Source organism: Capronia epimyces (genome assembly GCF_000585565.1).
Source record: "Capronia epimyces CBS 606.96 chromosome Unknown aczIQ-supercont1.10, whole genome shotgun sequence".
In the NCBI taxonomy this organism is placed as follows: domain Eukaryota; kingdom Fungi; phylum Ascomycota; class Eurotiomycetes; order Chaetothyriales; family Herpotrichiellaceae; genus Capronia; species Capronia epimyces.
Genome location: NW_006912913.1, coordinates 640,391 through 664,832, shown reverse-complemented (window position 1 = coordinate 664,832; position 24,442 = coordinate 640,391). Strand labels below are relative to the sequence as shown.

General features: G+C 53.4%; 11 protein-coding genes across 11 annotated transcripts; 8 read left to right on the top strand and 3 right to left on the bottom strand.

Annotated features, from left to right (window-relative positions):
• Nucleotides 1–498: 498 nt before the first annotated feature.
• Nucleotides 499–1,705, top strand: A1O3_09789 (uncharacterized protein; the record flags this gene model as incomplete). The annotated part of the gene is made up of 3 exons (XM_007739882.1): nt 499–856; nt 1,041–1,180; nt 1,274–1,705. 3 exons carry the CDS (start codon nt 499–501, stop codon nt 1,703–1,705), a joined length of 930 nt encoding a protein of 309 aa, XP_007738072.1.
• A 106-nt stretch (nt 1,706–1,811) lies between these two features.
• A1O3_09788 (uncharacterized protein) lies at nt 1,812–2,402 on the bottom strand (the record flags this gene model as incomplete). Its single annotated transcript, XM_007739881.1, has 2 exons — nt 1,812–2,294; nt 2,316–2,402. 2 exons carry the CDS (start codon nt 2,400–2,402, stop codon nt 1,812–1,814), a joined length of 570 nt encoding a protein of 189 aa, XP_007738071.1.
• A 315-nt stretch (nt 2,403–2,717) lies between these two features.
• Nucleotides 2,718–3,521, top strand: A1O3_09787 (NADH-ubiquinone oxidoreductase 19.3 kDa subunit, mitochondrial; the record flags this gene model as incomplete). The annotated part of the gene is made up of 3 exons (XM_007739880.1): nt 2,718–2,739; nt 2,808–3,416; nt 3,481–3,521. 3 exons carry the CDS (start codon nt 2,718–2,720, stop codon nt 3,519–3,521), a joined length of 672 nt encoding a protein of 223 aa, XP_007738070.1.
• Nucleotides 3,522–4,383: 862 nt separating this feature from the next.
• On the top strand, nt 4,384–5,653 carry A1O3_09786 (cell division cycle 20-like protein 1, cofactor-APC complex; the record flags this gene model as incomplete). Its single annotated transcript, XM_007739879.1, has 3 exons — nt 4,384–4,626; nt 4,681–4,814; nt 4,867–5,653. 3 exons carry the CDS (start codon nt 4,384–4,386, stop codon nt 5,651–5,653), a joined length of 1,164 nt encoding a protein of 387 aa, XP_007738069.1.
• A 797-nt stretch (nt 5,654–6,450) lies between these two features.
• A1O3_09785 (uncharacterized protein) lies at nt 6,451–8,241 on the top strand (the record flags this gene model as incomplete). The annotated part of the gene is made up of 1 exon (XM_007739878.1): nt 6,451–8,241. The coding sequence occupies one exon, from the start codon at nt 6,451–6,453 to the stop codon at nt 8,239–8,241; it is 1,791 nt and encodes a 596-aa protein (XP_007738068.1).
• Nucleotides 8,242–8,990: 749 nt separating this feature from the next.
• Nucleotides 8,991–12,506, top strand: A1O3_09784 (protein HIR1; the record flags this gene model as incomplete). Its single annotated transcript, XM_007739877.1, has 5 exons — nt 8,991–9,027; nt 9,129–9,203; nt 9,278–9,493; nt 9,546–12,272; nt 12,385–12,506. 5 exons carry the CDS (start codon nt 8,991–8,993, stop codon nt 12,504–12,506), a joined length of 3,177 nt encoding a protein of 1,058 aa, XP_007738067.1.
• Nucleotides 12,507–13,205: 699 nt separating this feature from the next.
• On the bottom strand, nt 13,206–14,748 carry A1O3_09783 (uncharacterized protein; the record flags this gene model as incomplete). Its single annotated transcript, XM_007739876.1, has 4 exons — nt 13,206–13,258; nt 13,326–13,821; nt 14,049–14,606; nt 14,674–14,748. The coding sequence occupies 4 exons, from the start codon at nt 14,746–14,748 to the stop codon at nt 13,206–13,208; spliced, it is 1,182 nt and encodes a 393-aa protein (XP_007738066.1).
• Nucleotides 14,749–15,451: 703 nt separating this feature from the next.
• A1O3_09782 (CMGC/SRPK protein kinase) lies at nt 15,452–16,927 on the top strand (the record flags this gene model as incomplete). The annotated part of the gene is made up of 6 exons (XM_007739875.1): nt 15,452–15,495; nt 15,605–15,718; nt 15,771–16,099; nt 16,159–16,460; nt 16,521–16,718; nt 16,799–16,927. The coding sequence occupies 6 exons, from the start codon at nt 15,452–15,454 to the stop codon at nt 16,925–16,927; spliced, it is 1,116 nt and encodes a 371-aa protein (XP_007738065.1).
• Nucleotides 16,928–17,699: 772 nt separating this feature from the next.
• A1O3_09781 (uncharacterized protein) lies at nt 17,700–19,961 on the top strand (the record flags this gene model as incomplete). Its single annotated transcript, XM_007739874.1, has 7 exons — nt 17,700–17,859; nt 17,941–18,025; nt 18,102–18,150; nt 18,252–18,368; nt 18,448–18,481; nt 18,572–18,826; nt 18,913–19,961. 7 exons carry the CDS (start codon nt 17,700–17,702, stop codon nt 19,959–19,961), a joined length of 1,749 nt encoding a protein of 582 aa, XP_007738064.1.
• Nucleotides 19,962–20,418: 457 nt separating this feature from the next.
• A1O3_09780 (N-acetylmuramic acid 6-phosphate etherase) lies at nt 20,419–22,515 on the bottom strand (the record flags this gene model as incomplete). Its single annotated transcript, XM_007739873.1, has 1 exon — nt 20,419–22,515. The coding sequence occupies one exon, from the start codon at nt 22,513–22,515 to the stop codon at nt 20,419–20,421; it is 2,097 nt and encodes a 698-aa protein (XP_007738063.1).
• Nucleotides 22,516–22,914: 399 nt separating this feature from the next.
• Nucleotides 22,915–24,417, top strand: A1O3_09779 (uncharacterized protein; the record flags this gene model as incomplete). The annotated part of the gene is made up of 1 exon (XM_007739872.1): nt 22,915–24,417. The coding sequence occupies one exon, from the start codon at nt 22,915–22,917 to the stop codon at nt 24,415–24,417; it is 1,503 nt and encodes a 500-aa protein (XP_007738062.1).
• Nucleotides 24,418–24,442: the final 25 nt, after the last annotated feature.

Genomic DNA, 24,442 nt, shown 5'->3' with positions numbered 1-24,442 from the left:
TGATGGCCCGGTGTACAGAGCGAGGGGGGTTGGCCAGCCCCCCCCTAACCCTCCCGTTCTGGCTGGTACGGATGAACACATCTTTCACTGGCCCTGAGAGGAAGAGGGAGAGGATGCGCAAGAACAAGATTCAAAGCAGAACTTGGCAGTCACAACAGATCGGCAAAGCCCAGCTGGCTCGCTGCCACACCAACACCAACCTACAGTACCTTTCTTGACTGCCAGTGGCTTCTTTTGTAAAGTCGGACACTTTGCCACGTTTTGCACTGCTGCACTACAACACGTCGCAAGCTCCCCTTGTATTTGCGCATTGTTCTCAAGTCCAGCATAGCTTGGAACCCGCCTTCGTCGTTCCGCCTGACTGACTGGCTGACTGAAGATTGAAGACGGGAACCAAGCAGGACAGCCGTGTTCCGACGAAAAGTGTAAGCTCACTTTTGGGCTGTCTATCACTATCACTACCACTACCGCTATCACTACCGCTACAGCACTGCAAGAATGGTCGAGCTCCGTAAACGCCCTCCTCCAAAGGAAACGGCGACGCCGGCACCAGCGGCCAAACGAGGTGGCGCCATCAAGAAACTGGCGGAGAAGGCAAAGAATGCCATCTCTTCCAAGGGTGCTGGCGGGCAGAAGAAGGCTGCCGCTGCCCCTGTCCCTGCGGCGCCCGCCCCAGAAGCGAACGGCAGCGCAGGCAAAGACGCGAAAATTGCTGTCGGGGACACCATCGCTCTCGACGGGTTTGGAGGCACAGTTCAGACCCATGACGGCACTAGCGTGACGTTCAAGGAGTTGCTGGACAAGAGTGGCAACGGTGTCGCTCTGTTCACCTACCCCAGGGCGAGTACGCCGGGTTGTAAGTTAAATTCTAACCCCTACTCCCGTGCCCTGAAGGTCTATTTCTTGCAATGCCTCTACCAGAGCACCCCCTTCTGTTCCTTGCTCCTGCCGAGAGCTCAGGTGTAGCTGCATACGCGTGCGATCGAACGCTAAGACAGGAAACCAAGACTAACATACGTGCGCTTTGTGATAATACATAGGCACCAATCAAGCTTGTCTCTTCCGCGACAACTACGATGCCATTACTGGCGCCTCGTTGTCAGTGTTCGGCCTCAGCACCGACAGTCCCAAGGCCAACACCACCTTTGCTGTTAAACAAAAGCTGCCTTATCAACTCTTGGTGAGCATCTCGTCACACTCCCGCTGATCCAAACAGTCTCAATTACTCTTCCAATAGAACTGTGTAAAGGCTGATGCACAAACTCTGGCATAGTGCGATCCTAACGCCACATTGACATCCGCTATCGGCATGAAGAAACCTGGTCCGGGTAAGTCAACTACACGAGGCGTCGTGGTCATCGACAAACAAGGTATTGTCCGTGTCTGGGAACAGGCCGGTCCCGCAAAAACTTTGGATGCTGTGCTCGAATATATCAAGACGTCAGGGCCAACCCAGACCGGCGAGACAGCAGTTGCGGATGCACCTCCGGCTGAGGTCCCCGTTGTATCCGTAGACGAGGTCAAGTCGGACGATCCTGTCGCACCAGAGAACAAGCTTGAATTGGCGGATCCCGACACCAAAATGGACGAGGTTCCCTTGATCACGACTCCGTCCAGGGAGGAACAGGAGGCTGCCACTACTGCAGCTGAGGTCGGTGAGACTGCAGCCAAAATTGATGCTGCTGTCGGTGAGCTCAAGTCTTAAGTGCGTCGTTTAGGTAGCATGCGGCAAAAGTGAGGTTCGCGAAGCATTTGCAGCTAGGCCTTTGTTGCTCCTTCATGATGTACACAGTCGGGTGGCTCGAGCAGTTTCAAATGCTTGTGATCCCCGGTGTCCATATCTTGCCAATCCGTTGCAGCTCGTTAATGAATCTCTTGCTTGTGATTTCCGGGCTCTTGTCCCCATAGTTGGCGATCTGGAGCGGCGTCCGGTGATCGGGCGAATAGAATGGGTTCAGCATGAGCTGGATGTACGCAGTCTGCACAGCCCGAAAGGCAGGTTTCAATTCGGCATCCCGCAAGCCTACAACAGGCGGGAACCTCCTCTTGTTTTCGTCCGGCGGCGGTGGACGCCCCATCATGTCAACCACAATGATAAACTTGATACCAGTGTTGGTAAGCCAGCCATAAGCGGCCAGGCGCTCGTCGATCGCTTGCAGAAGTCCGAGATCTTGATCAAGGGTCTTCGATCGTGCACGGAGGTCGAATATGTCGAGACATGAGTTGAGCAGGAATGTCATGTCTAGGTCTTCATCTTGGTGAGGTGGGAAGAGGGAGATGTGCAGAGGGTTGTCCTAGAGGGAGTCAGCGTTGACTGTCGCAAGGCAACAGGATGGCAGAGAGCTTGCATGTTTGCCAATGATGCCAATGCAAGCAATGGCCGGCGTTGAATTGAGCGCCATCAAGGAGCTGCTCGAATGGAATATGTAACCTACAACTCGTGAGGGAGATGCCGAGATGGCGGGCGGTTGGAGAAATCCCGCTGTTTGGACAAGGAGGAGCGTGGGAGAGGGCAGCCAGCGAATGAGGGAGCTTCGAAATTGGATTTCGCCGAGGAGACCGAAACATCATCGACCTCAAGTTCAGTTATTGAATTCCGTGCGCATGGCAGCTTCACATTCGCCTCCCTCGACGTTCACTCTACTCTTCTTTCTAGCGTGCATATCTCCTTAAGAGGCATCTAATCTTCAGGCAAGATGATGTCCTTGTCGAGAACGATGGCTCCTCGAGCCCTTCGAGGTACGAAATCCTTCACTCAGAGCTCTTCGCCACAAGATTGAGCATGGCTCGTGTTGACAATGATATAGCCTCCACGACCGTCCCGTTCTCATTGATACGTGCAGCACCGGCGGCGTCAATCTCGTCTTCCTCGTCGAAATCAGCTACCTCAGCCACTCCTGCCACTATCTCCAGCGATGCCACGCGGTTACCTGTGACGGGTGGCATCCGTCGCGAAGTGCCGCTCGCATCACAAGAGAAGAAACAAGGGGCCATGCAATATGCCCTCACTACACTCGATCAAATTGCCAATTGGGCGCGGCAGGGCTCGTTTTGGCCACTCACCTTCGGTCTTGCTTGCTGTGCCGTAGAAATGATGCACCTCTCTACACCGCGGTATGATCAGGATCGATTGGGAATTATCTTTCGGGCGTCTCCGCGACAAAGTGACGTGATGATTGTAGCTGGCACTCTGACAAACAAGATGGCTCCGGCTTTGAGACAAGTATACGATCAAATGCCCGAGCCGAGATGGGTCATCAGTATGGGCAGCTGTGCCAATGGCGGTGGCTACTATCACTACAGCTACAGTGTCGTCCGAGGATGTGACCGCATCGTCCCCGTGGACATATACGTGCCTGGATGCCCTCCGACCAGTGAGGCGCTGATGTATGGTGTTTTTCAGTTACAGAAGAAGAGTAAGAAGCTCTCCCTTCCTGCCTCTGGCTGGTGTATTTGTGCGGCAGCTAATTCGCATTATAGTGCGGAATACTCGAATCACAAGGCTGTGGTACAGAAAATAGATGATGGAGCGGCGGAGCAGGAGGATGTCCTCATTCTCTGGTGGTGGCGTATCGTCGCCGGATGCTTTGTCGTCCTGCCTGTGCTTCATACTATTATGACATGTACAGAATGACGTGGACAATTCGAGCCCCCAGGTCTTCTGCCGGAGATTCTGGAAAATTTCGCTCTCGTTGTACATGGCAAGTGGTGTCCCAAGACACCATGAGACCCAGAAAAGGGCCATTCGGGCTTCATCTTTTGGTTTGTCATCGCAATAACCTGGAGAGCCTGGTCAGGTCTTTGCGCTTCTCAATGATTCACTGGTCGAAAGGATTTCATTTAACTCTATTGTACGGTCGCTGAGGTTCATACACTCCTCGTATCATGACCGAGGGGAGAGTTTGCAGGCAAGTTATCGTGGACTGGGCTGGTTGGACTGGCCGAAATGCGTGCTAGAAGTTCCGGCTGCAAGACCTCCTTCCACATGCGCGAAAGCAATGAATATTGTAAATACACAAGACAGGATTTCCATGTACTTCGTACAAAGTACTCTATGGAATTCCAATAGACCTTGTCGGAAAATTGTAACGCCGCTCCGACGCAGTTCCTGCGCTGATTGGACGGTTCTAGTGAGGGCCGCCATCGCAACCTCCGAAGAGAAGGCGAGTGGTTTCCGTCTGCGTCTGCGTGTCTTCAGTTGCCTGCCTCTCTTACATTTTGTGCTCTCCACGCAATCCTCCTTCGAAATTCCACCTCACTCCGCCGGCGGCCGTGATGGAGGCTTCCAAGACAGCAATTCGACAGATCCCTCGTCGGGCGCACCGCTTGACCACTGTTGCCCGTCATGGAGATCTTTCACCCTCCGCTCTAGCCTGTTCGCCCATGGCAGTATGGAGCCGGAGACAATTCTCAACAAACACAAACTTGTCGTTTCCTGGGTCTCCAACCTTTGGCACAAGCAGTTCTTCAGCAGGGCCACAGAGCTACTTCCAACGACAGTCGAGCTTGCCTGCAAACACCATCATCCGATTCGTGCCACAGCAGACGGCTTGGATCGTGGAGCGCATGGGTAAATTTCACCGGATACTACAACCTGGGCTTGCCATATTACTGCCAATACTTGATGTATGGGCCAGACATGACGAATTTGCGAAACCCTAAGGCTGACATAAATGCTAGCGTATCGCATATGTCCAGTCGCTGAAAGAATCAGCCATCGAGATTCCCAGCCAAAGTGCCATTACCGCAGACAACGTGACGTTGGAGCTGGACGGTGTTCTGTACACTAGAGTATTCGATGCATATAAAGCAAGGTGAGATCCTCCTCTACCCAGTCCTAGCGACTCGAGCTAATACCATGCCCAGTTACGGTGTGGAAGATGCAGAGTATGCTATTTCACAACTCGCTCAGACGACAATGCGGTCCGAAATTGGCCAACTTTCCTTGGATCACGTCCTCAAAGAACGAGCAAACCTCAACGCAAATATAACACAAGCCATCAATGAAGCCGCGCAGGAATGGGGTGTAGTGTGTCTTCGCTACGAGATTCGGGATATTCATGCCCCAGAAGGTGTCGTGGCTGCTATGCATAGACAAGTCACGGCGGAACGGTCGAAGCGGGCGGAAATTCTGGATTCAGAAGGTCAAAGACAGAGTGCGATCAATATCGCAGAGGGTCGGAAACAGTCTGTCATCCTGGCGTCTGAGGCTTTGAAAGCCGAGCAAATCAACGTGGCAGCCGGTGAAGCGGAGGCTATTCTTGTCAAGGCGCAGGCGACAGCCCGCGGCATCGAAGCCGTCGCAAGTGCTATTAAGCAAGGCGAGGCTAGCGCCCAAGGCGCCGTCAGCCTGAGTGTCGCGGAGAAATATGTCGAGGCATTCGGGAAGCTGGCCAAGGAAGGTACGGCAGTGGTGGTGCCAGGGAATGTGGGCGACATTGGCAGCATGATTGCTAGTGCAATGGCTGTATACGGCAAGGTGAATGAGGGCCAGATCAAGAGCCTTACACCCACGCGGCCGTCACAATCTCCGCAAGAGCCCTCGAAAGATGTAGACCAAGAAGTCATCGAGGTTGCGCAACACGGAGATTCGAAAGACATTACACAAACTGTCCTGGAAGGGTTTGAGAAGACGAGAGAGGCGCGGAAATGAAAGTTGGACCCTGGAAACGACGATGAACCCGCGGGCCAAAAAGATGGACTAATCTGCCTTTTGTCATGCAGCGACGGCATGTGTATTACTACCACAAGCGACGGCCAAAAGTACCTACACTCTTGTGTATACCATAGTCAGCGAGCAGCCTGAATCATACGAATCTCCAAACAAGTTGAATATGGTGCTTCATATTCCAGTTCGCAGCTACCAGTAGAATATATTTATCCTCGACTATAACGACCTCAGGCTAGTCCACGATGATCGTCACTTACATATAGGAGTCTAAACGGAACCAGGCAGCTAGTAATTTACTGTGGAAGAATACCACGTACTACCTTCCTCTACAGACTACAGCTACGAGTTACTCTAGGGAGGCCGTAGAGTATGTCTAGTATCTTAGAAAGATAATCATCCGGTAGAGCTGGAGGTTTCCCTAATCTTATAGAAGTAGTAGTTGGACAAACCGCCTTTAATTCTGGCACCCACCCTAAGCCTACTGATTAGTACCTATAGGTACCTTAGATACGGAGTACATCTTGTAGCACTGTAGGAGTCACCTCCTTCCAACTTCTGTTGAAGTTGGCGTGCAGACCAACCCTCTATTTGGTGACATCTTCAGCGTCTATTCACGCCAGAGTCAATCAACAAGTCACGCTCTTCAAGACTATGGCTGCTCCTCCTCTCCTTAGTCCATCTCATGTACAAGGCCTCTCTGCATCTTCTTGGACATTTCAGCCTCTGACCAGGCAGACGGTTGGCAGCTATCCATAGCGTTGCATGTCCTTTCTGTGTCCATGGCGCTTCCCTTCTCTCGTCGCTGGACTCTCTTCCTCACCCTCACTGTTATTTTTCTCCTCTTCCTTTATCAAGTCCACATATACCGCCCTTCTCGGCAACCACCGACACCAATAAAGCCCTACAAACCGGCGCCCCAGTCCACCGACGGCAGTTTCCATTGGGAGAATCGTGTCACGCATTATCCCCTCGAGAGTCTGACTCCTCTGCCAACCGAGAGGCCAAAGACGCTCCCCCGTGTTCAGCATGAGTTCAGTACCGAATTGGGGCCAGATCGCGAACTTCGCCTACAGAGACGTCAAGACGTTAAAGATGCGTTTACACGGTGTTGGCAATCATACCGAGTAAAAGCATGGATGCTTGATGAGCTCTCACCCATATCTGGGGCTGGACGGAACAGTTTTGGTGGTTGGGCTGCCACCCTGGTGGATTCGCTCGACACTTTATGGATCATGGATCTCAGGGATGAGTTCCATGAAGCCACACATTCCTCTATGGTCCTCAACTTTTCTACATCGACGGACAACACCGTCAACATATTTGAAACAACTATTCGATACCTTGGTGGTTTCCTAGCAGCACATGATCTGAGTGGAGATGCTGGCCTACTACACAAGGCTGTCGAAGTCGGCGAGATGCTGTTAGTGGCATTTGACACCCCCAACCACATGCCAATAACAAGGTGGGAATGGCAAAAGGCAGCAAATGGCGAGAGACAGACAGCTCCAGACTGGATGCTGGTCTCTGAACTAGGATCTTTGTCGGTTGAGTTTACCCGACTCAGCCAACTGACCGGAGATCACAGGTGGTACGATGCAATCCAAAGAATAACCAGCCTCTTTGATGAGCAACAGCAAAAGACCAAAATACCGGGTCTCTGGCCCGTGGTTGTGAATCCACGGGACCAAGACTTGACTGCAGACACCACGTTCACGCTGGGGGGTATGTCTGACTCTCTATACGAGTACTTTCCGAAAGAATACGCCTTGCTTGGAGGCGTGGAGCCCACCTATCAAAAGCTGTACGAGCAGTCTGTGTCGGCCGCGATTAAGCACCTCTTCTTCCGGCCAATGGTACCACTTGATGAAGACATTCTCATGTCAGGCGATGCTCGAGCTAACAACGAGGGCTCGTCCGTCGTCGTGGAGCCTCGTGCTCAACATCTGACTTGTTTTGCTGGAGGGATGCTGGCCTTGGGAGGACGTCTATTCTCGAATGAGGAGCATGTTTCTCTAGGGCAGAAGATTACCAAAGGGTGCATCTGGGCTTACGAAAACATGCCTGCGGGGGTGATGCCGGAAATCGCCCATCTCGTGCCCTGTCAGTCCAAGCAAAACTGCACATGGAGCACTGATCTATGGACAGCGGCAGTTATGGAAAGGACTGGCGATGTCCCATCCAACAAGAATGCAGATGAGATCATTGTTCAGAAAAGGGTTCCTCCAGGGTATACCGATATCGATGATCGACGCTACATTCTGCGTCCCGAGGCGATTGAGAGTGTCTTCATCTTGTATCGAGTCACGGGAGACAATGCCTATCGTGAGGCAGCATGGAAGATGTTCACGGCCATCCAAAACATCACACAAACGGAATATGGCAACGCGGCCATTTCCGACATTACCGCGATCGGGGCTGACGGCCTCCCTCCCAAAGATGATCGCATGGAGAGTTTCTGGTTGGCTGAAACACTGAAGTATTTCTACTTGATTTTCAGCGATCCCGAGCTCGTCAGTCTTGATGAGTACGTTCTGAACACAGAGGCACACCCGTTGAGAAGACCGTTCTGAACACAGAGGCACATCAATTGAGAAGACCGTTCCTAAACACAGAGACACACCTATTAAGAAGACCGTTCTGAACACAGAGGCACACCAATTGAAAAGACCGCTCTGAACATAGAGGCACACCCGTTGAGAAGACCGTTCTGAAGCGTTGCAACTCTGTTCAGCTCTGGTGACATCAAAAGGCATGACCAGACGGTGCCACTACATCAAATACAGACACTGGCGACTGGGAAAGGCGGCGAGCACAATCCTCACGAGATGAGACAAGTGGCACTAGGAACTGGCCCGAGATAGTTCATCGAGAATTAGAGTGCTGATGACTTTGTATTCCCACCTGCTGTGAGGATAACATTCGTGTTGGCATGATTCGGACCGACCGACCGACATGCTGTCTTCACTTGTCGTCTTAAGAAACGTGACAAAGTAGAGCCGGCAAGGCAAAACAAGTAAAAGGGGCGAATCCCCGGTATAGGGATATTAAAAGCGGCACTGTCTGCGTCTATACCTGGACTCTACGGTGGTGTGCATGAGCTTTCACGTAACATGACTTGACCCGCCAAAAAAGCAGCGCAAGGGAGTGACGGTTCGACTTCATTAAGACGACGGTTTGCACAACACACCCGCCCTTCGGCATCGGATCAAGGCCGTGCAAGACTCTCGCTGGGTCTGCCGTCTCGCTATCCTCCTGCGCCTGCTCTCGCTCGCCTCGCTCGCTCGCAATGACCCTCCTACGGCCGTCGAGATAGTCCGCGATGCATATCATCAAGCCCATCTGGCTCACACATGGGGGTACGTCGATCAGCACAAAAAGTCTCACGACGCGTTAAAGCGCGTCAACTACGTCGCATACGAATTACAATGTGTCCAAGGGCTAACAGCGGTATAATCAGGGGAAAAGAAGGACTTTGAAGTCTACAGCTGCCATGTGTCTCCGGACGGACAACGCTTGGTTACAGCGGCCGGTGGTACGTCTACCACTCATGCGCTTCGAATCCTACTGTCCTCTGGAAGTGATGCAGCCTGCTGACTAGCCGCGCAGATGGCTACGTGCGAATATGGTCTACGGAAGCCATCTATAACGCCGCAAATGCAAAGTACGACAAGCCCAGACAGTTGGCCTCTATGAGCTATCACTCTGGCACCATCCACACCGTTCGCTTCTCCCCCGGAGGGAAGTTCCTTGCCTCAGGGGCCGATGACAAGATTGTTTGCATATACACACATGACCCCAGTCCACCGAGCCACGCCACATTCGGTGAGTTGGTTTTCTGCTGTTGCAGGACCTCTTGTGCTTAGGGACGATCTAGGTTCAAACGAGGCTCCCCCGGTTGAAAACTGGCGCATTTTTCGCAGGCTGATCGGGCACGACAACGACGTACAGGATCTGGGCTGGTCATACGACGGAACGATCTTGGTCTCGGTCGGTCTGGATTCCAAGGTCGTGGTCTGGTCGGGCTATACCTTTGAGAAGCTCAAAACGTTGTCCAACCACTCGAGCCATGTCAAAGGCATCACTTTTGATCCGGCCAACAAGTACTTTGCAACTGCGAGCGACGACCGAACAATTCGAATCTTCCGCTTCACCTCCCCTACTCAAAACTATACCAGCCACGACGCAGTTAACAACTTCATTCTCGAGCAGACAATTACTCAACCCTTTGTGAATTCTCCGCTTACAACATATTTTCGCAGGTGCTCTTGGGCGCCAGACGGACAGCATATTGCCGCCTCCAATGCGGTCAACGGGCCAGTCAGTGCGATCGCCATCATTAATCGCGGAACCTGGGATGGCGATACCACATTGATTGGGCACGAGGGGCCTGTTGAAGTTTGCGCTTTCTCGCCGAGATTATATGGCTCGGAGCCGGTCAATCGACTCGCCCCTGAAGGGCATGTCCCCGCTCATACAACAGTTATCGCTTGTGGAGGTGCGGACAAATGCCTAAGCATCTGGACGACGAACAATCCACGGCCTCTAGTTGTGCAGCAGGACGTTGCCGGGAAACCCATCTCTGATCTAGCATGGAGCCCAGACGGACAGGCATTATTTGCAACAGCTTTGGACGGCACGATCTTGACCGTCATGTTCGAGTCGGGTGAGTTAGGCTATCCAAGACCCATTGAAGAGAACGACCGGTCACTTAGTAAGTTCGGAACTTCGAGGAAGGGTCTCGGATTCCCTGAGACGACTGAGGCCCTGCGCTTGGAAGAATTGAGTAAGGCGGGCGAGTTGAAGGGCGTTGAAGGCAGGATGGGCGCTCTCATGGGTGACTCGCAGTCTGCCCACGCCGCCCCAGTGAATGCAGCTGCATCAACGAATGGGGCAACAACGACAGAAACTTTGCAGAACGGGACCGAGAACCGATTGAATGGGCACGCAGCTGCAAAGGCACAAGACGATCTGAACCAGGCGAAACTTGAACGCCTCAAGAATAGGGTCGAAATCACCAAAGATGGCAAGAAGCGTATCCGACCCTTGTTGGTGTCCGGCGCAGGCGGCGCCGAATCTTCTCTGCCCCAAACAAAGCTCGTCAGTGCCAGTGCCAATGTTCAAGCCGTCGATGCTCCGCAGACAGTCCTCGATCTCTCCAAGCCGTTCGACGGTCTTCCTAAGGGCGGTATAGCATCTTTACTGCTGGGGAACAAGAGGAAATATGCACAGCTAGAAGGCGAGGAGGATGGAACTACAGAGAAACGAGTGCTCGCCGCGAGTCAAAAGGGAGCTGTTCCCATTCTCGCCAATACACCCGAGGGGCTACTCCCAGCACAGCACCAGCTACCTTCCAGCGGACAGGAAGTCACCCCTGAGTGGATCCGGCCTGCCGTTATCAACCCGGCAATCAGTATGAGCCAGCTGCGACTTGCAGTACCGAAAATCCGCGCACATATCGTGCAAGGCATCGATTCCGCAGGGAAGCCAGCCGAGGTTTTGAAGGATGCTGCCAGCAAATCGAGGGCCGAATTTGTATTCGAAGCTCGCAATCCTTCGGGTCCATCTTTGACACCGCGAGCGCAAGATCGTGAACCGTGTCGGATCACATTAACGAGGAAGGACCAGCCTCTATGGCAGGATTTCCTGCCTCGTCCTGTCCTCCTGGTGACAGGGAATCATAAATTCTGGGCGGCGGCGGACGAGGCTGGATCAATATACCTCTGGACGCCGCACGGCCGACGGCTCAACAGCGCCATCGTCATGGAAGCCCAGCCAGTGATTCTCGCGGCTAACGAGTCCTGGCTGCTGTGTATCACCAGCGTGGGCATGTGTTATGTTTGGAACGTTAAGACTATGTCGTCGCCCCATCCGCCCGTGTCACTGGCCCCTGTTCTCGACACAGCGCTGCATTCTCTTGCGGCGCATCCGACCGGTGCCCCAGCCATCACGCACGCTCGCCTGAATTCTGAGGGCCGTATCGTTGTCACCCTGTCGAACGGCGAAGGCTTCGCCTACTCGCCCCAGATGTACTGCTGGCAACGCTTATCCGAGGTCTGGTGGGCAGTGGGCAGTCAATACTGGAACACGACCGATTCTTCGGTGGGTAACATCCAGTCGTCGAAGGGTCAGACTGGAAACAACGCCGAAAAGTCTGTCGACGTGTCGTCCGGCATCATTCCGTGGTTGGAGAGGAACACTACGTCTGAGACCCTCTTGCGTGGTCGTGCCTATTTCTTACAACGGCTCGTCAAGGTCCTGCTGTCGCGCGAGGGATTTGAGAGTTTTGAATCCGGCGTGTCCATTGCCCACCTGGAGAACCGTATTGCGGCGTCCCTCATGCTTGGTGCCAAAGACGAGTTCAGGATCTATTTGCTCATGTACGTGAAGAGACTCGGCGCTGAAGGGCTACGGTTGAAAGTGGAGGAGCTGTTGCGCACTCTGGTGGGTGGAATCGTCGAGGAACCGCAACCAGACCGACCAGGTGAAAGCGGCAAAATCCTGGCCCCGAATGCGGTCGAAGGCCGCAATTGGCAGGAAGAGTCAACGACGATCTGCGGGTGGCCTAGAGAAGAACTTCTCAAAGACGTCGTCTTGCTACTCGGTATGTCTATTTGTATCCCTATGTTGATGCTCATATGCCCCCCTCTCCGCTTTGCTCTTGCCTCTCCAAAGTGACGGAGAACGAGCCAGGTGACTGATTTACTTGTGAACAGGGAAACATCGCGATCTGCAGCGAATCACGGTGCCGTATGCGAGAATGCTCCATCTGGTCGATGTCGACGAGACGGGCAACGATCCGGATCCGGATCGGGACGACATGGCGCTCGAAAAGTGAATTTTTATTTCGGATGCCTTCTTCTTGACGGAAAGCCTGGCATAGTCTCTGCAGGCCTCTGCGCTTTGTACGTTAGAACCGGGTGGCTTGGGCGGGCCTTTGATTGATACATGGACAACACGACGGGGGGACGGACATCACTGCGGGACCGTTGAATCGGATAGGACCGGACGGGATGGGATAGGATAGCATGGCCGAGATGGCATCGATCTGGCATGAGCACTGTGACACTACTTTTGAAAACTGATCGACGAATGGAGCTTCGGATGGGCAGCACCTGGGGTCAAGACCCGTCATTACTTATGAGATGGGACAGGGACGGGAGAAACTAAGGCAAGGCATAAGTCATTTGCGAACAGGGAGGGATTAAGCAAGCTCCGTTAAAGCTGATTTGTTTGATTGGCAGCCCCATCATCGCTCTGGTCGATTGATGGTGATGAAGCAGCTTGCCATGCCATCTACATCGAAATGTCGTAGTGATCTGTAATTTGGGATCACGGCAGGAGCAGCCACGGCCAAAAAAAGTGTTTGCGTGCCATTGATGCTTCAATAAAGCCCGATTCGGAACCTGTCCTGAGCAGTGAGGTCGAACAAGTCCAGAATGCGGACGGGTAGAGGAGCGCCTGGGCCATTCATCCGCAGGAAGAATGATGACTGGGTCTCGCTTCTCCTGGGAAAGGGGGTATAAGACTCAGACTTTCAAGCCTTGGCCGCACCGGCTTTGATCAGGAGGATATCACCGTCTTCGACGACTGCAGCGAGGGCACAGTCAGTACGCGGGGGTTGGGGTTGATCATGTTCGGGTGGCAGCTTGCTTACCATAATCCTTGCCCTTGGTCATGACCTTTCCTGCAGCTTTCACTGCGTTCTCGTCGCCATACTCTTTTAAAGTCGCGTAGTTGTAAACGATGACCTGGATGAAGGTCTTTTCGAAATCTGTGTGGATCACTCCTGCAGCTTGCGGAGCCTTCGTTGACTTCCGAATGGTCCACTGTCGGACTTCATCTGTGCCGGTGGTGAAGAAACTGATAAGGTTGAGGACCTGGCGCATGGTCACGACGACCTTGGGCAAGGCCGATTTGGTGTTGAGTGTTTTGCATTCCTCGGCTGCCTCTTCGTCCGAGAGGCTGGCAAGACGCTCTTCAAACGACACGGAGATCGGGATGACTGGGTCGCCGGTCGCATTGGTCTTGATCCATTCCATGACCTTGGGGAGATACTTGTTCTTCTGTCTGATGTAGTCCTTTTCGGACAAGTTGACCAGGTAGACGACTGGCTTGGCAGTAAGTAGGAAGAGAGGATTGATCACCTCGACCTACGACAAACTCTGTGTCAGTGATTGCTAGACAGCCATTGCCAGGTACAGTCAAAGTGTGTTCTGTTGGGTTTCAGGGTTGGACTTCCTCTCATTGCAGCCTCAAACGTGAGATATATAGCGAGGCTGCTGTCGACGAGCTGGGATTATAGAGCTAATAGCTCTTGTTCATCATGATAAATGGGACAGAAAGATGTGACGACAAGTAAAAGGGGGAGCCAGCTTACCTCTTTGGGACTCCAGTCGCCCTTTCGGACTTCCTTGCCGTCTTTCAAGAAGGCAAGGATCTTGTCCACTGTGGCCTCTTCCTCTTTCAATTTCTTCATTTCAAGACTTTGGCCGCCTCTTCTCGTCTGCTTTGCCAAGTTCTCCTTGGCCTTTTCGACAAACTCGATGTCCTTTAGTCTCAGCTCTTCGGAGATGATGTCCAAATCTCGCGTCGGGTTGACATCTCCCTCGACATGGATAATCTCGGCGTCATCAAAACACCGCACAACCTGGAAAATGGCGTCGACCGCCCGGATATGTGACAGGAAGGCGTTACCGAGACCAGCGCCCGTAGAAGAGCCTCGGGTCAGACCAGCGATGTCATATACTGTCAAGTTGGCTGGGACCTGGGATTTGGGCTTATAGTGTTCGCAAAGCCAGTCATATCGAGCGTCGGGGACGATCACTCGTGCCTCTTCAGGATCGATGGTGGCATAGGGAAAGTTTGCAGGGTTGCCCAGCGAGCATTTTGTAATGGCTTGGAAAAGTGTGGATTTGCCGACATTAGCCAGACCAACCTAGCGAGCATGTCAGTCCATCGTGGCCGGCGACGTAGAGTCTTTTCTGTGGACACTGCCTACATACGATACCGCTCTTCAAATTGTTCCCCGGCCTGCCTAGCAGGATCTTCTCTTCTTTGACGGCTTTCTTGGGAGGCATCTTCTTCTTAGCGTATCCGCGGGTCTGGGGGTGGTTGAGAAGAACGGCAGCGCTTTTACGCAAGGTTGGCTTGAAGCAAGGCTCAGTTGCAATTGCAGATCCGGCTGCGAAGATTGAAAGGCGAAGGGAAGAATTGAAAAGCGTTCTCAGCGGGGTGAGAGACAGCGTTGTGTACGAGATCAGGGTCGCAGTCTCGAGCTGTGTAGCTCGAGATCTCTGCGGATGTGGGATTGTCGATGTCTGAGGTCTATTGCGCTTTGGTAAAGAAATTGAATTCATCAAGCTACAATTAACCAAGTCTTTTTCGAGCAGCGGCAGTGCCGTCAAATTGCCAAGCCACTGGCAGCCTGCGCAAATCTCTTGCCAGACACCAACCCACTCGGATTTAGGTAGAATATACAGCCTTGTCTTCCTATACTCGATAACGGTAATAGGTAATTTTATATAGTTATAGCTAGTAGTACCACTTAACCTATAAATTTTATCTTTAAGATAAAATACCATTGTTATAGTATAAACTTATCGAGAAAGGTAGGAAAGAAGAGAAGATAGTAGCGTCTTTTTACTTAAATGACGCTTATTCATGAGGGAGTCACCGTCATTTGAAGTGAAAAGACACTACTACAACACCGACAGGTAGGAGGTGCTAGGCACTCTATGAACTACGCAACACTGCAGACCTCATGCACAGGGCGACTATACGATGGCGCCTGACCCCGACCGCAATAAAATGCGCACCATGGAAGCGTCTGTGGTACTCTTCTCAATTCAGAAGCTACTCTCCAACTGGAGGGAAGGATCTCAGACAAGAGAATAGCATAAGGAAAATCGAAGAAGAGACTCTTCCTTTCTACAGCCCTTCGAACTTCTACCCGACCTACATTGGTGAAGTTCTCGCGTCCAAGTACAGAATTGTTGGGAAGCTTGGATTTGGTGCCAGCTCAACGGTTTGGCTCGCCTGGGATCTGGAGTGTGCATCATGACCCTACTTGAAAGACTCTTAACTAACAACCAACCTACAGGAAGCAGAACTACGTCGTTCTCAAAATCTTTGCACGATGCCTGAGTTCAGCCTTGGACCACGAGGTGACGATCTACAAATATCTAAACACGATTGAATCCGACCATCCTGGACGGAAATATGTTCGCACCTGCCTTGATAGCTTCGAGGCCGAAGGTCCCGATGGCAAGCATCAATGTCTCGTCCACCGTCCTCTTTGGCAAAGCCTCAGGGCACTCCAATACCAAGACAGCCGGCACAGACTCACAGAAGAGCTCCTTAGACCGCTGCTTTCCTGCCTTCTTCGAGCAGTAGACTATCTGCACAGCGAATGTCACTTGGTGCATACAGGTGTGGAATAGTCTACGGTATTGAACACCAAATGGACTCCTAAGCTGATACATACCTAGATATCAAAGCAAGCAACATTATGCTTGGTCTCGGCGATGACTCAGTTCTGGAAGCCTTTGAAAAAGACGAGATAGCTAACCCTAGCCCACGAAATATCTACGCAGACCGCACGATCTACCAGTCTCGCCCCATTGACAGGCCAAAGGTGATTGGACTTCCCGTCTTGAGCGACTTTGGCCTAGCTCGATTCGAAGGAGGAAATAGCGACGATGATATTCAGCCAGAAATTTACAGAGCACCCGAGGTCTTACTGGACATGAGCTGGAGCTACAGTGTTGACATCTGGAACATTGGCGCCATGGTATGGTACATCCTGTGCAACGTCAAATCAGAATTCAAGTTGCTTACTAAGTCCCTTTAGATCTGGGATGTTTTTTACGATAAACATCTGTTTGATGCTTACGACCCGGTCACCAACAAGCTTTCAAATAAATATCACATCTCAGAAATGGCAGCATACCTTGGCCCGCCCCCCCTAGAGTTTTTGCAAAAGAGTGAGACTAGTTGGAAGTATTTTGACCGATCAGGTATGTTCCTTCGTTTCGGGAGTCTGTTGGGTGTAAACTGAAGGCTGATCCAGGCCGCATTATAACTGGCATTGACCTAACCGACAAGTTGTCACTTGAGGCAAGAGAATAGCGGTTTGAAGGCGAAAAGAAGGAGCAGTTTCTCAACTTTATCAGGTCAATATTGCGATGGGATCCGAATGACCGGCTAACTGCCCGTGAGCTCCTCGATGATCCGTGGTTAAACGACTATAAAGTTTGAGAGAGATTCAAGAGAACCGTCAATCCCTTTGATGAACAAAATGCCTGATAGGTGTCGAAATGGAGGCGTGCATGATTTTGGTCGGAATCATATCTCATCGCCGGCGGTTATCAATACGAGGAACTGACTGCCAACCCACCACCAAGACTACTGCCGGAACGCAGACCAGATCTGCCTTGGCCCAGGAAGCTGGGTCTGGGTGACTTAATTATAACGGTGATGGTTGTAGAAGAAGCTAGCCTAAGGGACGAGGAGAGCTTAAAGAGGGCTCAGGGACTCAGGGGCCTAAGCCCCAATTGATCCCTACCTAAAGGTCTAGCACGTGCAAGGCTGACAATTACCGAGAAATTGCCTCAGCCTTGGGACCTTCTCTTCCTAGGCATAGAGTTTCAGCGGGGTACAGACTTAATTAGTATGTATTTCCTATACGCAATTAACTCGTCTCAAATCATCGTTGCCCAATGCCCACACGTGCCCTTCATTTGCTCTTCTTCCGTTCCCTTTTATTCTACTCTCCCCCCTCTTTTGCGCCTAGGTGTAGTGATGAATTTGACAGTGGGTAATTAACGGCAGGCTAGAACAGGACAATTCTGATTCCGGGTACTTCTGTCCGGTATGGACCATGAAAAGCCCATTATTGTTCCATTTTGGCTGTTGGACGGGCCAGATGGCCGGTCTCGCAGTTGTATCAATATAAATATACAAGAGTACGGAGAAGGAAGGATTGCCAACAGTCAGTCGATCGGTACCAATTTTTGATATCTTCTCCATCATGCCGTCCCTGAGATCACTTTCGGCGGCATTGTTGCTTGTCGGTGTCGGTGCGGTAGCCGCCCAGAATCTGAGCCCGACACAGGATATCAACCTGCCAGATGTCGTGGGCGCAGCAGACCCTCTCGCGTGGCTCGGTGCGAGCAGTCCTTGGATCGCTGGTAAGCAATTGACCCCATTCCAATATCCAGTATCTTGCGCAGCATGCATTGCTAATGCTAATGCTCGGAACCACATCCTAGGTCCCAGTATCAAGGGTATCTCTAGCGATGTCCCTGATGGCTGCTCAGTACAGCAAGCAGCCTACCTGGTGAGACATGGAAGCAGGTTCGGGCCCGGCCCACATTCACCTTCACCTGGCTCAGAAGAATCAGCCGCATTAACAGGTGATTGTCATATATAGATTTCCCGATCCAGGTTCCTACCAGGGCTGGGTCACTTTGTACAACAAGGTTGGTTTGCTTGCCATTCTTCCCCCTGACCTCGAGCTCAAGGCTCAACTTGAGCACGCTACTGAGTACTGACGAGAAGCATTTTGCGCGCATATACATAGATTCAAGCAGCAAACTTCACCGCTACTGGTTCCTTGGCTTTCTTGAAGTCTTGGGAGCCGGTGCTGAAAAACACCACTGTTCAGATGTCCCAGGAATCCATCACGGGTGCTAAGGAGGTAGTCACGTCTTTGGCCAATCCCAATGCCATGCAAGGGGCATGACATGATGAGGAGATGCTGACAGCTGATATCCCAGGCTTATGATCTGGGTTATTCCATGAGAACACGATGTGAATATAGCCGTCTCCGTCTTTCCTGGCTATAGCAATAGCTATGCTGCCGAGCACATGACACTGGCGCCGACGCTGACGCTGAATCAGACCCCGACCTCAACTATGTCGATGGCCAGCCCTTCCTGGTCTGGGCCAACCAGTATTCCTGGCCCATTTCCGGGTCCCGTGTGGTGAATACTGCGCGCAACTTCATGCGCGGATTCATGGGAACGCTGGCCGAACAGTTCGGTAGCGTGGTCAGCATCAACTCGACCTCGTCGCCGCTGGCAACGGGCAACTCGCTCGGCCCCTCAGACAGCTGCCCGCTGTTCAAGGCGACCAAAACCAACAAGACCACCGAGTGTAAGCGCTGCGAACTTTTAGTACTGTTGTGTGAAATTAGCTGGCCCGAATCTCAAGACTAACGTTAACGTGCCTCCTACTCCTAGGGAACAACGTCTATCTGCCGCCCATCCAAGCTCGGTTGTCCAAGCTGATCGATGGCGACCTCAATTTGACCAGCTCCGACATCTCGGGCTTCCCCTCTCTGTGCGGCTACGAGTCGCAGATTGTCGGCCGCCTCTCTCCATGGTGCAGCGTCTTCACCGACGACGAACTCAAGGGCTTTGAGTACGCGCAGGGCCTGAGCTACTATTACACCCAAGGACCGGGCTCGGCCATCCCGAAATCCATGTGGCTGCCCTACCTCAAGGCTCTGCTCTCCCTCTTGGACCAAGGGCCGGGCCAGGTCGGGGTCGACTTCGACGGCTCCTCTTTCGTTCTGCCTGACCTGCTCATGAACTTCTTCAACGACAACCAGATTGCGCAGATGACGGCCGCCATGGGCATTTTCGATGACCAACCACCCTTGCCCTCCACCGGAATCCCCGACTACTGGACCTACATCACATCGCGCTTCATCTCCATGAGGGGCACCGTCGCTTTCGAGGTGCTGAACTGCGAGCCCGATGCTCCTCGTCCCACCGGTCCTGCATCTGCAACTGCAACGACCAGAACCAAGTCCGCCACCGCGACGACTACGACTCCGGTCGGGGGTGCTTCGACGACTCTTATCGGGGCTGTTTCTACCACTCCTACTCTGATCGAGGTTGTTTCTCCCACTCCTACTCTGGTCGGGACTGCTCCTCCCACTTTATCTGACTGCGGAGAGCCCGTGACCGTGACTCGGACAATGGGCCAGCACTGGGATGGGGATGGGGATGGCTCGCATTCCCATTCCAAGCGTGCCACGTCTGGCAATTCGACCTATATCCGGATCCTCCTCAACGATGCTGTCTATCCAGTGTCGTGTCAGGACGGTCCAGGAAACAGTTGTTTGCTAAGCAGCTACTTGGACTTCATCGCCGACAAGTACAATGCCTGGGGAAACTTCAACGAGAACTGCAACGTCACGGCAGCCGGAACTCCGGCGGTGGTGGAGGGCGCCAGTTTCTACACGAATCTGACCTTGCCCTTCTTGACCAGTGTGACACCTTAGTCGGTTGATTGTTGATGGGAGATGGTTAGTTACTGTTTACTGTGTACTGTGCCCTTTTTGTTCTCTTCTATCTTTGTCTTGACAACCCTTGTACAACTGTATTCGAATATTCAAGCTGAACATTCGAACAACGTTAGTTAATATTGGCAATGGCTGTCATAAATTGGGCCTTGCTCGTTGTATGGAGAACAAGGGACCTGATCTTTCAACCTCTGTTTGTTACGAACATCTTAGCAATTGTATATTGTATGCATGCGGCTGACTTTGTTTCTCATTATCTGTATCTTTATGTGTACATCAGTGATCCTAATTGGCGGGTTAAACTCCTTTCAATGCTGGCTGTGCTTATGGATGGCATCCCCATTCCCATACTACGACTGAGCACCAACTATGCTTATACCGAAGCAGTTTGTAGTGTCTCGTGTCTTGTATAGGTAAGTATACAGAGTCTTTCCGATCACTCCGTCCCCGTTCGCCTGGCAAGGAATTGGGCTGCACAGCCTGAGACATCATCAAACACAACCACCTTCTTGAACGGGATCGGCTGCGTGAAGGCCAGCTCGTCCAATATCAGCTTTCGATAGCCAGGAAGGTTGAGCAGGGCGCCGGACAAAACAAGGGAGCTTTCCCCGGGGTCACAAATGGGGGGTTTGGTCAAGGGGAGGATGAGTTGCACCAGAGATCGGGCTGCAGACGTGAGAATGGCCAGCGCATCGGGGTCGGGGTCCTTTTCTCGAAGGCCCAAGTCGGTAACCACCCTTGCCACATCACCAATCTGGAGCTTGGCTGGTTTACTCGAATGAAGAATGCTCGAGAGCAGTTCCCCTTTGCCACCACAGTCAAGCCTGGCCAAGATCCGGGCTTCGAGCTCCGTCAGTTCATGACCATGGCCATCGCCGCCCTGGCTTTGCTCTAGGCGGACCAACACCGTCTGCAACGCCCTCTTCCCGATGTCGAAGGCACTGCCTTGGTCACCGATGAGGTGGCCCCAGCCACCCGTGCGGCCTACCTGAGCCACCTCGCCGTTGGACCTTTTTCGGAAGGCGGTCGCCACGGATCCGGTGCCAGCAATCACCGAAACTCCCCCTTCCACCGAGTCATCCAGGCCAATACACGCGCTGGGAAGCACGCTGTCACTGGTGATCCAGAGACTGCCGTCCTCCAAGGAAACGCCGAACAAGTCTTCGAGCCGTCGCGTCAACGTCTCGAGTTGGTAGGCGTGGTACAGGCCAGCAATGGCTGCCCACACCTTGGTGAATTTGAACCTGCATCTGGCCATGCTGCCGGCCTTAGCCAACGAGCCGCTGTGGTATTCGGCAGGCATTTGAGCCAGCGCCCTGGCTTGAGCCAACTTGACTTGTTCCAGAAGTTGTTCCAGACTGACGCAGTTGAAGTTGCACGCGCCGGCTGTGGCGCGGGCGACAATCTGGGACCGCGTTGCGATGCACACTGTGCAATTGGTTCCACCGCCGTCGATGGACAGAAAGTATTCTTGGCTGACACTGCCATTAGGGAGAACCGGCGCCTTAGTCTCTGCCCGGGCAGCTTGTCCTTGTACTGGCAGGCTCAGGCTCTCGACAAACCGGTGAAAGTGGCCGTCCATCAGATCTAGCTGACGTTGGGCAGCATCAGGGTCAAGGCCAGAGATGGCCACAGCTGAAGCCAGCTTGACACTGTTCCCACATGTCGCAATCAGGCGGTCGAGCATGGCATCGCCTTCCAGGCTGTCAGGAAGCTGGATGGTGTTGGGCGACAGGGATCCGTTCTCGTCGACCATGTACAGAGGAGCTCCCTTGGCGACATGGCGAACGATCCTTCGTCCCCGGGCTCGAAGTTTGTCGTTCTTGATTGCCACGTCGATCATGAGGCCCTGGTAGGTCTTTCCCAGGCGGATCATGGAGCAGGTACTGATCATGTTGAGGATCTGTTTGGCAGCACTGCCGGCTTTGAGTCGAGTGCTTCCAGCCACCAACTCAGGCCCGACCAGAGCAGAGATGCAATGTGTGACTCCAAGTCTGCTGATCCGGGACGGATGTGTATTCGTGATACCCACCGTCAGAGCATCACTCTTCAGGGCCTGGAGGAGTGCGCCGACCACGAAAGGGGTTCTTCCCGAGGCCGAGATGCCTATGACCGTGTCCTTGGACGTCAACTGCAGAGCCTCCAGACGGGTGACGCCGTCCATCTCCCCGTCCTCGGCCCCTTCCTGGGCCTGGATGATGGCATCAGGCCCTCCCGCGACGACGGCCAAGAACTGCTTTGGATCGGCGGCAAAAGTGGCGGGTAGCTCGCTACAGTCCATAAAGCCGACTCTGCCACTATTGCCGGCTCCCACATAGATCAGTCTGCCGTGACTCCGAAGCCGCGGGACCAGGTCGTCAATCAACGAGGCAATCGCAGGCAGAGTGCAAGCCACGGCAGGGGCCACCTGAGCCTCCTCCCAATTAAAGGCTTCGCACAGCTCCAGCGTACTAAGTGAGTCGGTCGATTGGGCCCGTTGCCCGACAGCCTCGGTCAGGAGGTGGTCCAATGTCCCATGTTGCTGGGATGGCATCATTTGCTGGCCAGATGAGACGACTGGTATCTGCGTGGTGTCATTGGAACGTGGACGGTCAGCTTGGCTTGGTCAAGACTTGTCCCATCGTTCGAAAACATGTGTCCGATATATCTATCTATACAGAGTACGGAGTCGTCTACAAGCCTCAGGATGTCGGCGAGTGGATTCTGTCCACTGTACGGATCTCGTTGGCAGCGAGATCCGCCGGCGTCAACGAGAGCCGGACAGATGGCGTGCGTGGTGACCTCTAGTGATCTTTAGCTTCATGGGCCACCACGATAAATATCTCAGGATATTGTCTGCATTTCGAGCAATGATGTGTGCTGTCCTCACTCCTCCGGCTGCCAGGTACAGGTACGCTCTTCTGTTCTCTGTTCCGATATCTGATATCTCGCAATGTCTCTTTCCAAGACCGAAGCCGAAGCCGGGGTGACCTTCTCAAATGACCATGACGGGGGTGGCAATAGCACCACGCCCTTACCCTCCCAGCCAGGTTCAGGCCAAAACGTCTTCAGCAGACTATACCACGAGCCGTGGTGTCAGGTCGGCCTGATTTCGCTGATTTCCTTCTGCAATCCTGGCATGTACAATGCCTTGACCGGCATGGGAGGCTCGGGCCAGGTCGACAGCACGGTTGCGGCCAATTCCAACGTGGCCACGCACGCAGCCACCGCCGGGGCGGCGCTGGTGCTTGTTGGTGCGTTCTACAAGTATCTCGGGCCTCGCCTGTCGCTTCTCCTGGGCGGCTGGACGTATGCCCTGTACGCGGGGGCTTTGCTGCACTACAACCGAACGGCCAACGGGTCGTTTGTGATCGCGGCTGGAGCCCTGCTCGGGATCGGGGCGGCCTTCTTCTGGGTTGCGCAGGGCACCATCATGGTGACCTACACCGACGACAACAGTCGCGGCCGGGCCATAGGACTGTTCTGGGTCATCTTCAACCTCGGCGGCGCGATCGGCTCGCTGGCCAGTTTCGGGCTCAACTTCCACTCCAAGTCCGGCACGGTGACAGACTCGACGTACATTGCCTACATGGTGGTCATGCTGTTCGGCTGGGCTCTTTCGCTCTTGGTGTCGTCGACGGAGACGCTGTCGACGAAATACCACGGCAGCCGCATCCCCACCGCGTCCAAGACGCTCAACTGGGCCAACGTGCGCAGCAGTGTCGGGCAAGCCATCAAGATCATCTTCGACTGGAAGATCATGTGCCTGTATCCGATGTTCTACAACGCCAACGTCTTCTACTCGTACCAGCAGAACAACGTGAACGGCATGACCTTCAACCTGCGCACGCGATCGCTCAACGGCGCCCTGTACTGGATCGCCCAAATGGTCGGCGGCCTGCTGATGGGCGTCGTGCTCGATCTGCATCTGCGCCAGCGCCAGCTCAACCGCCGCACCCGCGCCCAAATCGGCTGGGCCATTCTCTTCGTCACCGGCATGGCCATCTGGGGCGGCGGCTACCGCTTCCAGGTGTGGGACGACCGACGCCTCAAGCAGGGGCTGAAGCAGGACATCGACTACCGCGCCGGCAGCCAGTACCTGGGCCCCATGTTCCTGTACTTTTTCTACGGCGTCTACGACTCCTTCTGGCAGGCCTACTGCTACTGGATCATCGGCGCCCAGTCCCACAACCCCGTCGTCAACGCCGTCATCGTCGGCGCCTACTCGGCCCTCAAGCCCGCCGGCGGTGCCATGGCCTGGAGAATCAACGCCGAAAAAGTCAGCCCTATGACCCAGTTCGCCATGAACTGGGGCCTGTCTATGGGCAGTCTGCTGCTGGCCGTTCCCACCGTCTGGACCCTCCACAAGGTATCCTACGCGTCGGACCACGACTCGGACTCGCCACCGTTCGGCCAGGGAGAGAGTCCAGAGTCTCTCGATTGTAGTAAAGTGTGAGGTTGTTTGGTTTCTGTTTCAGATT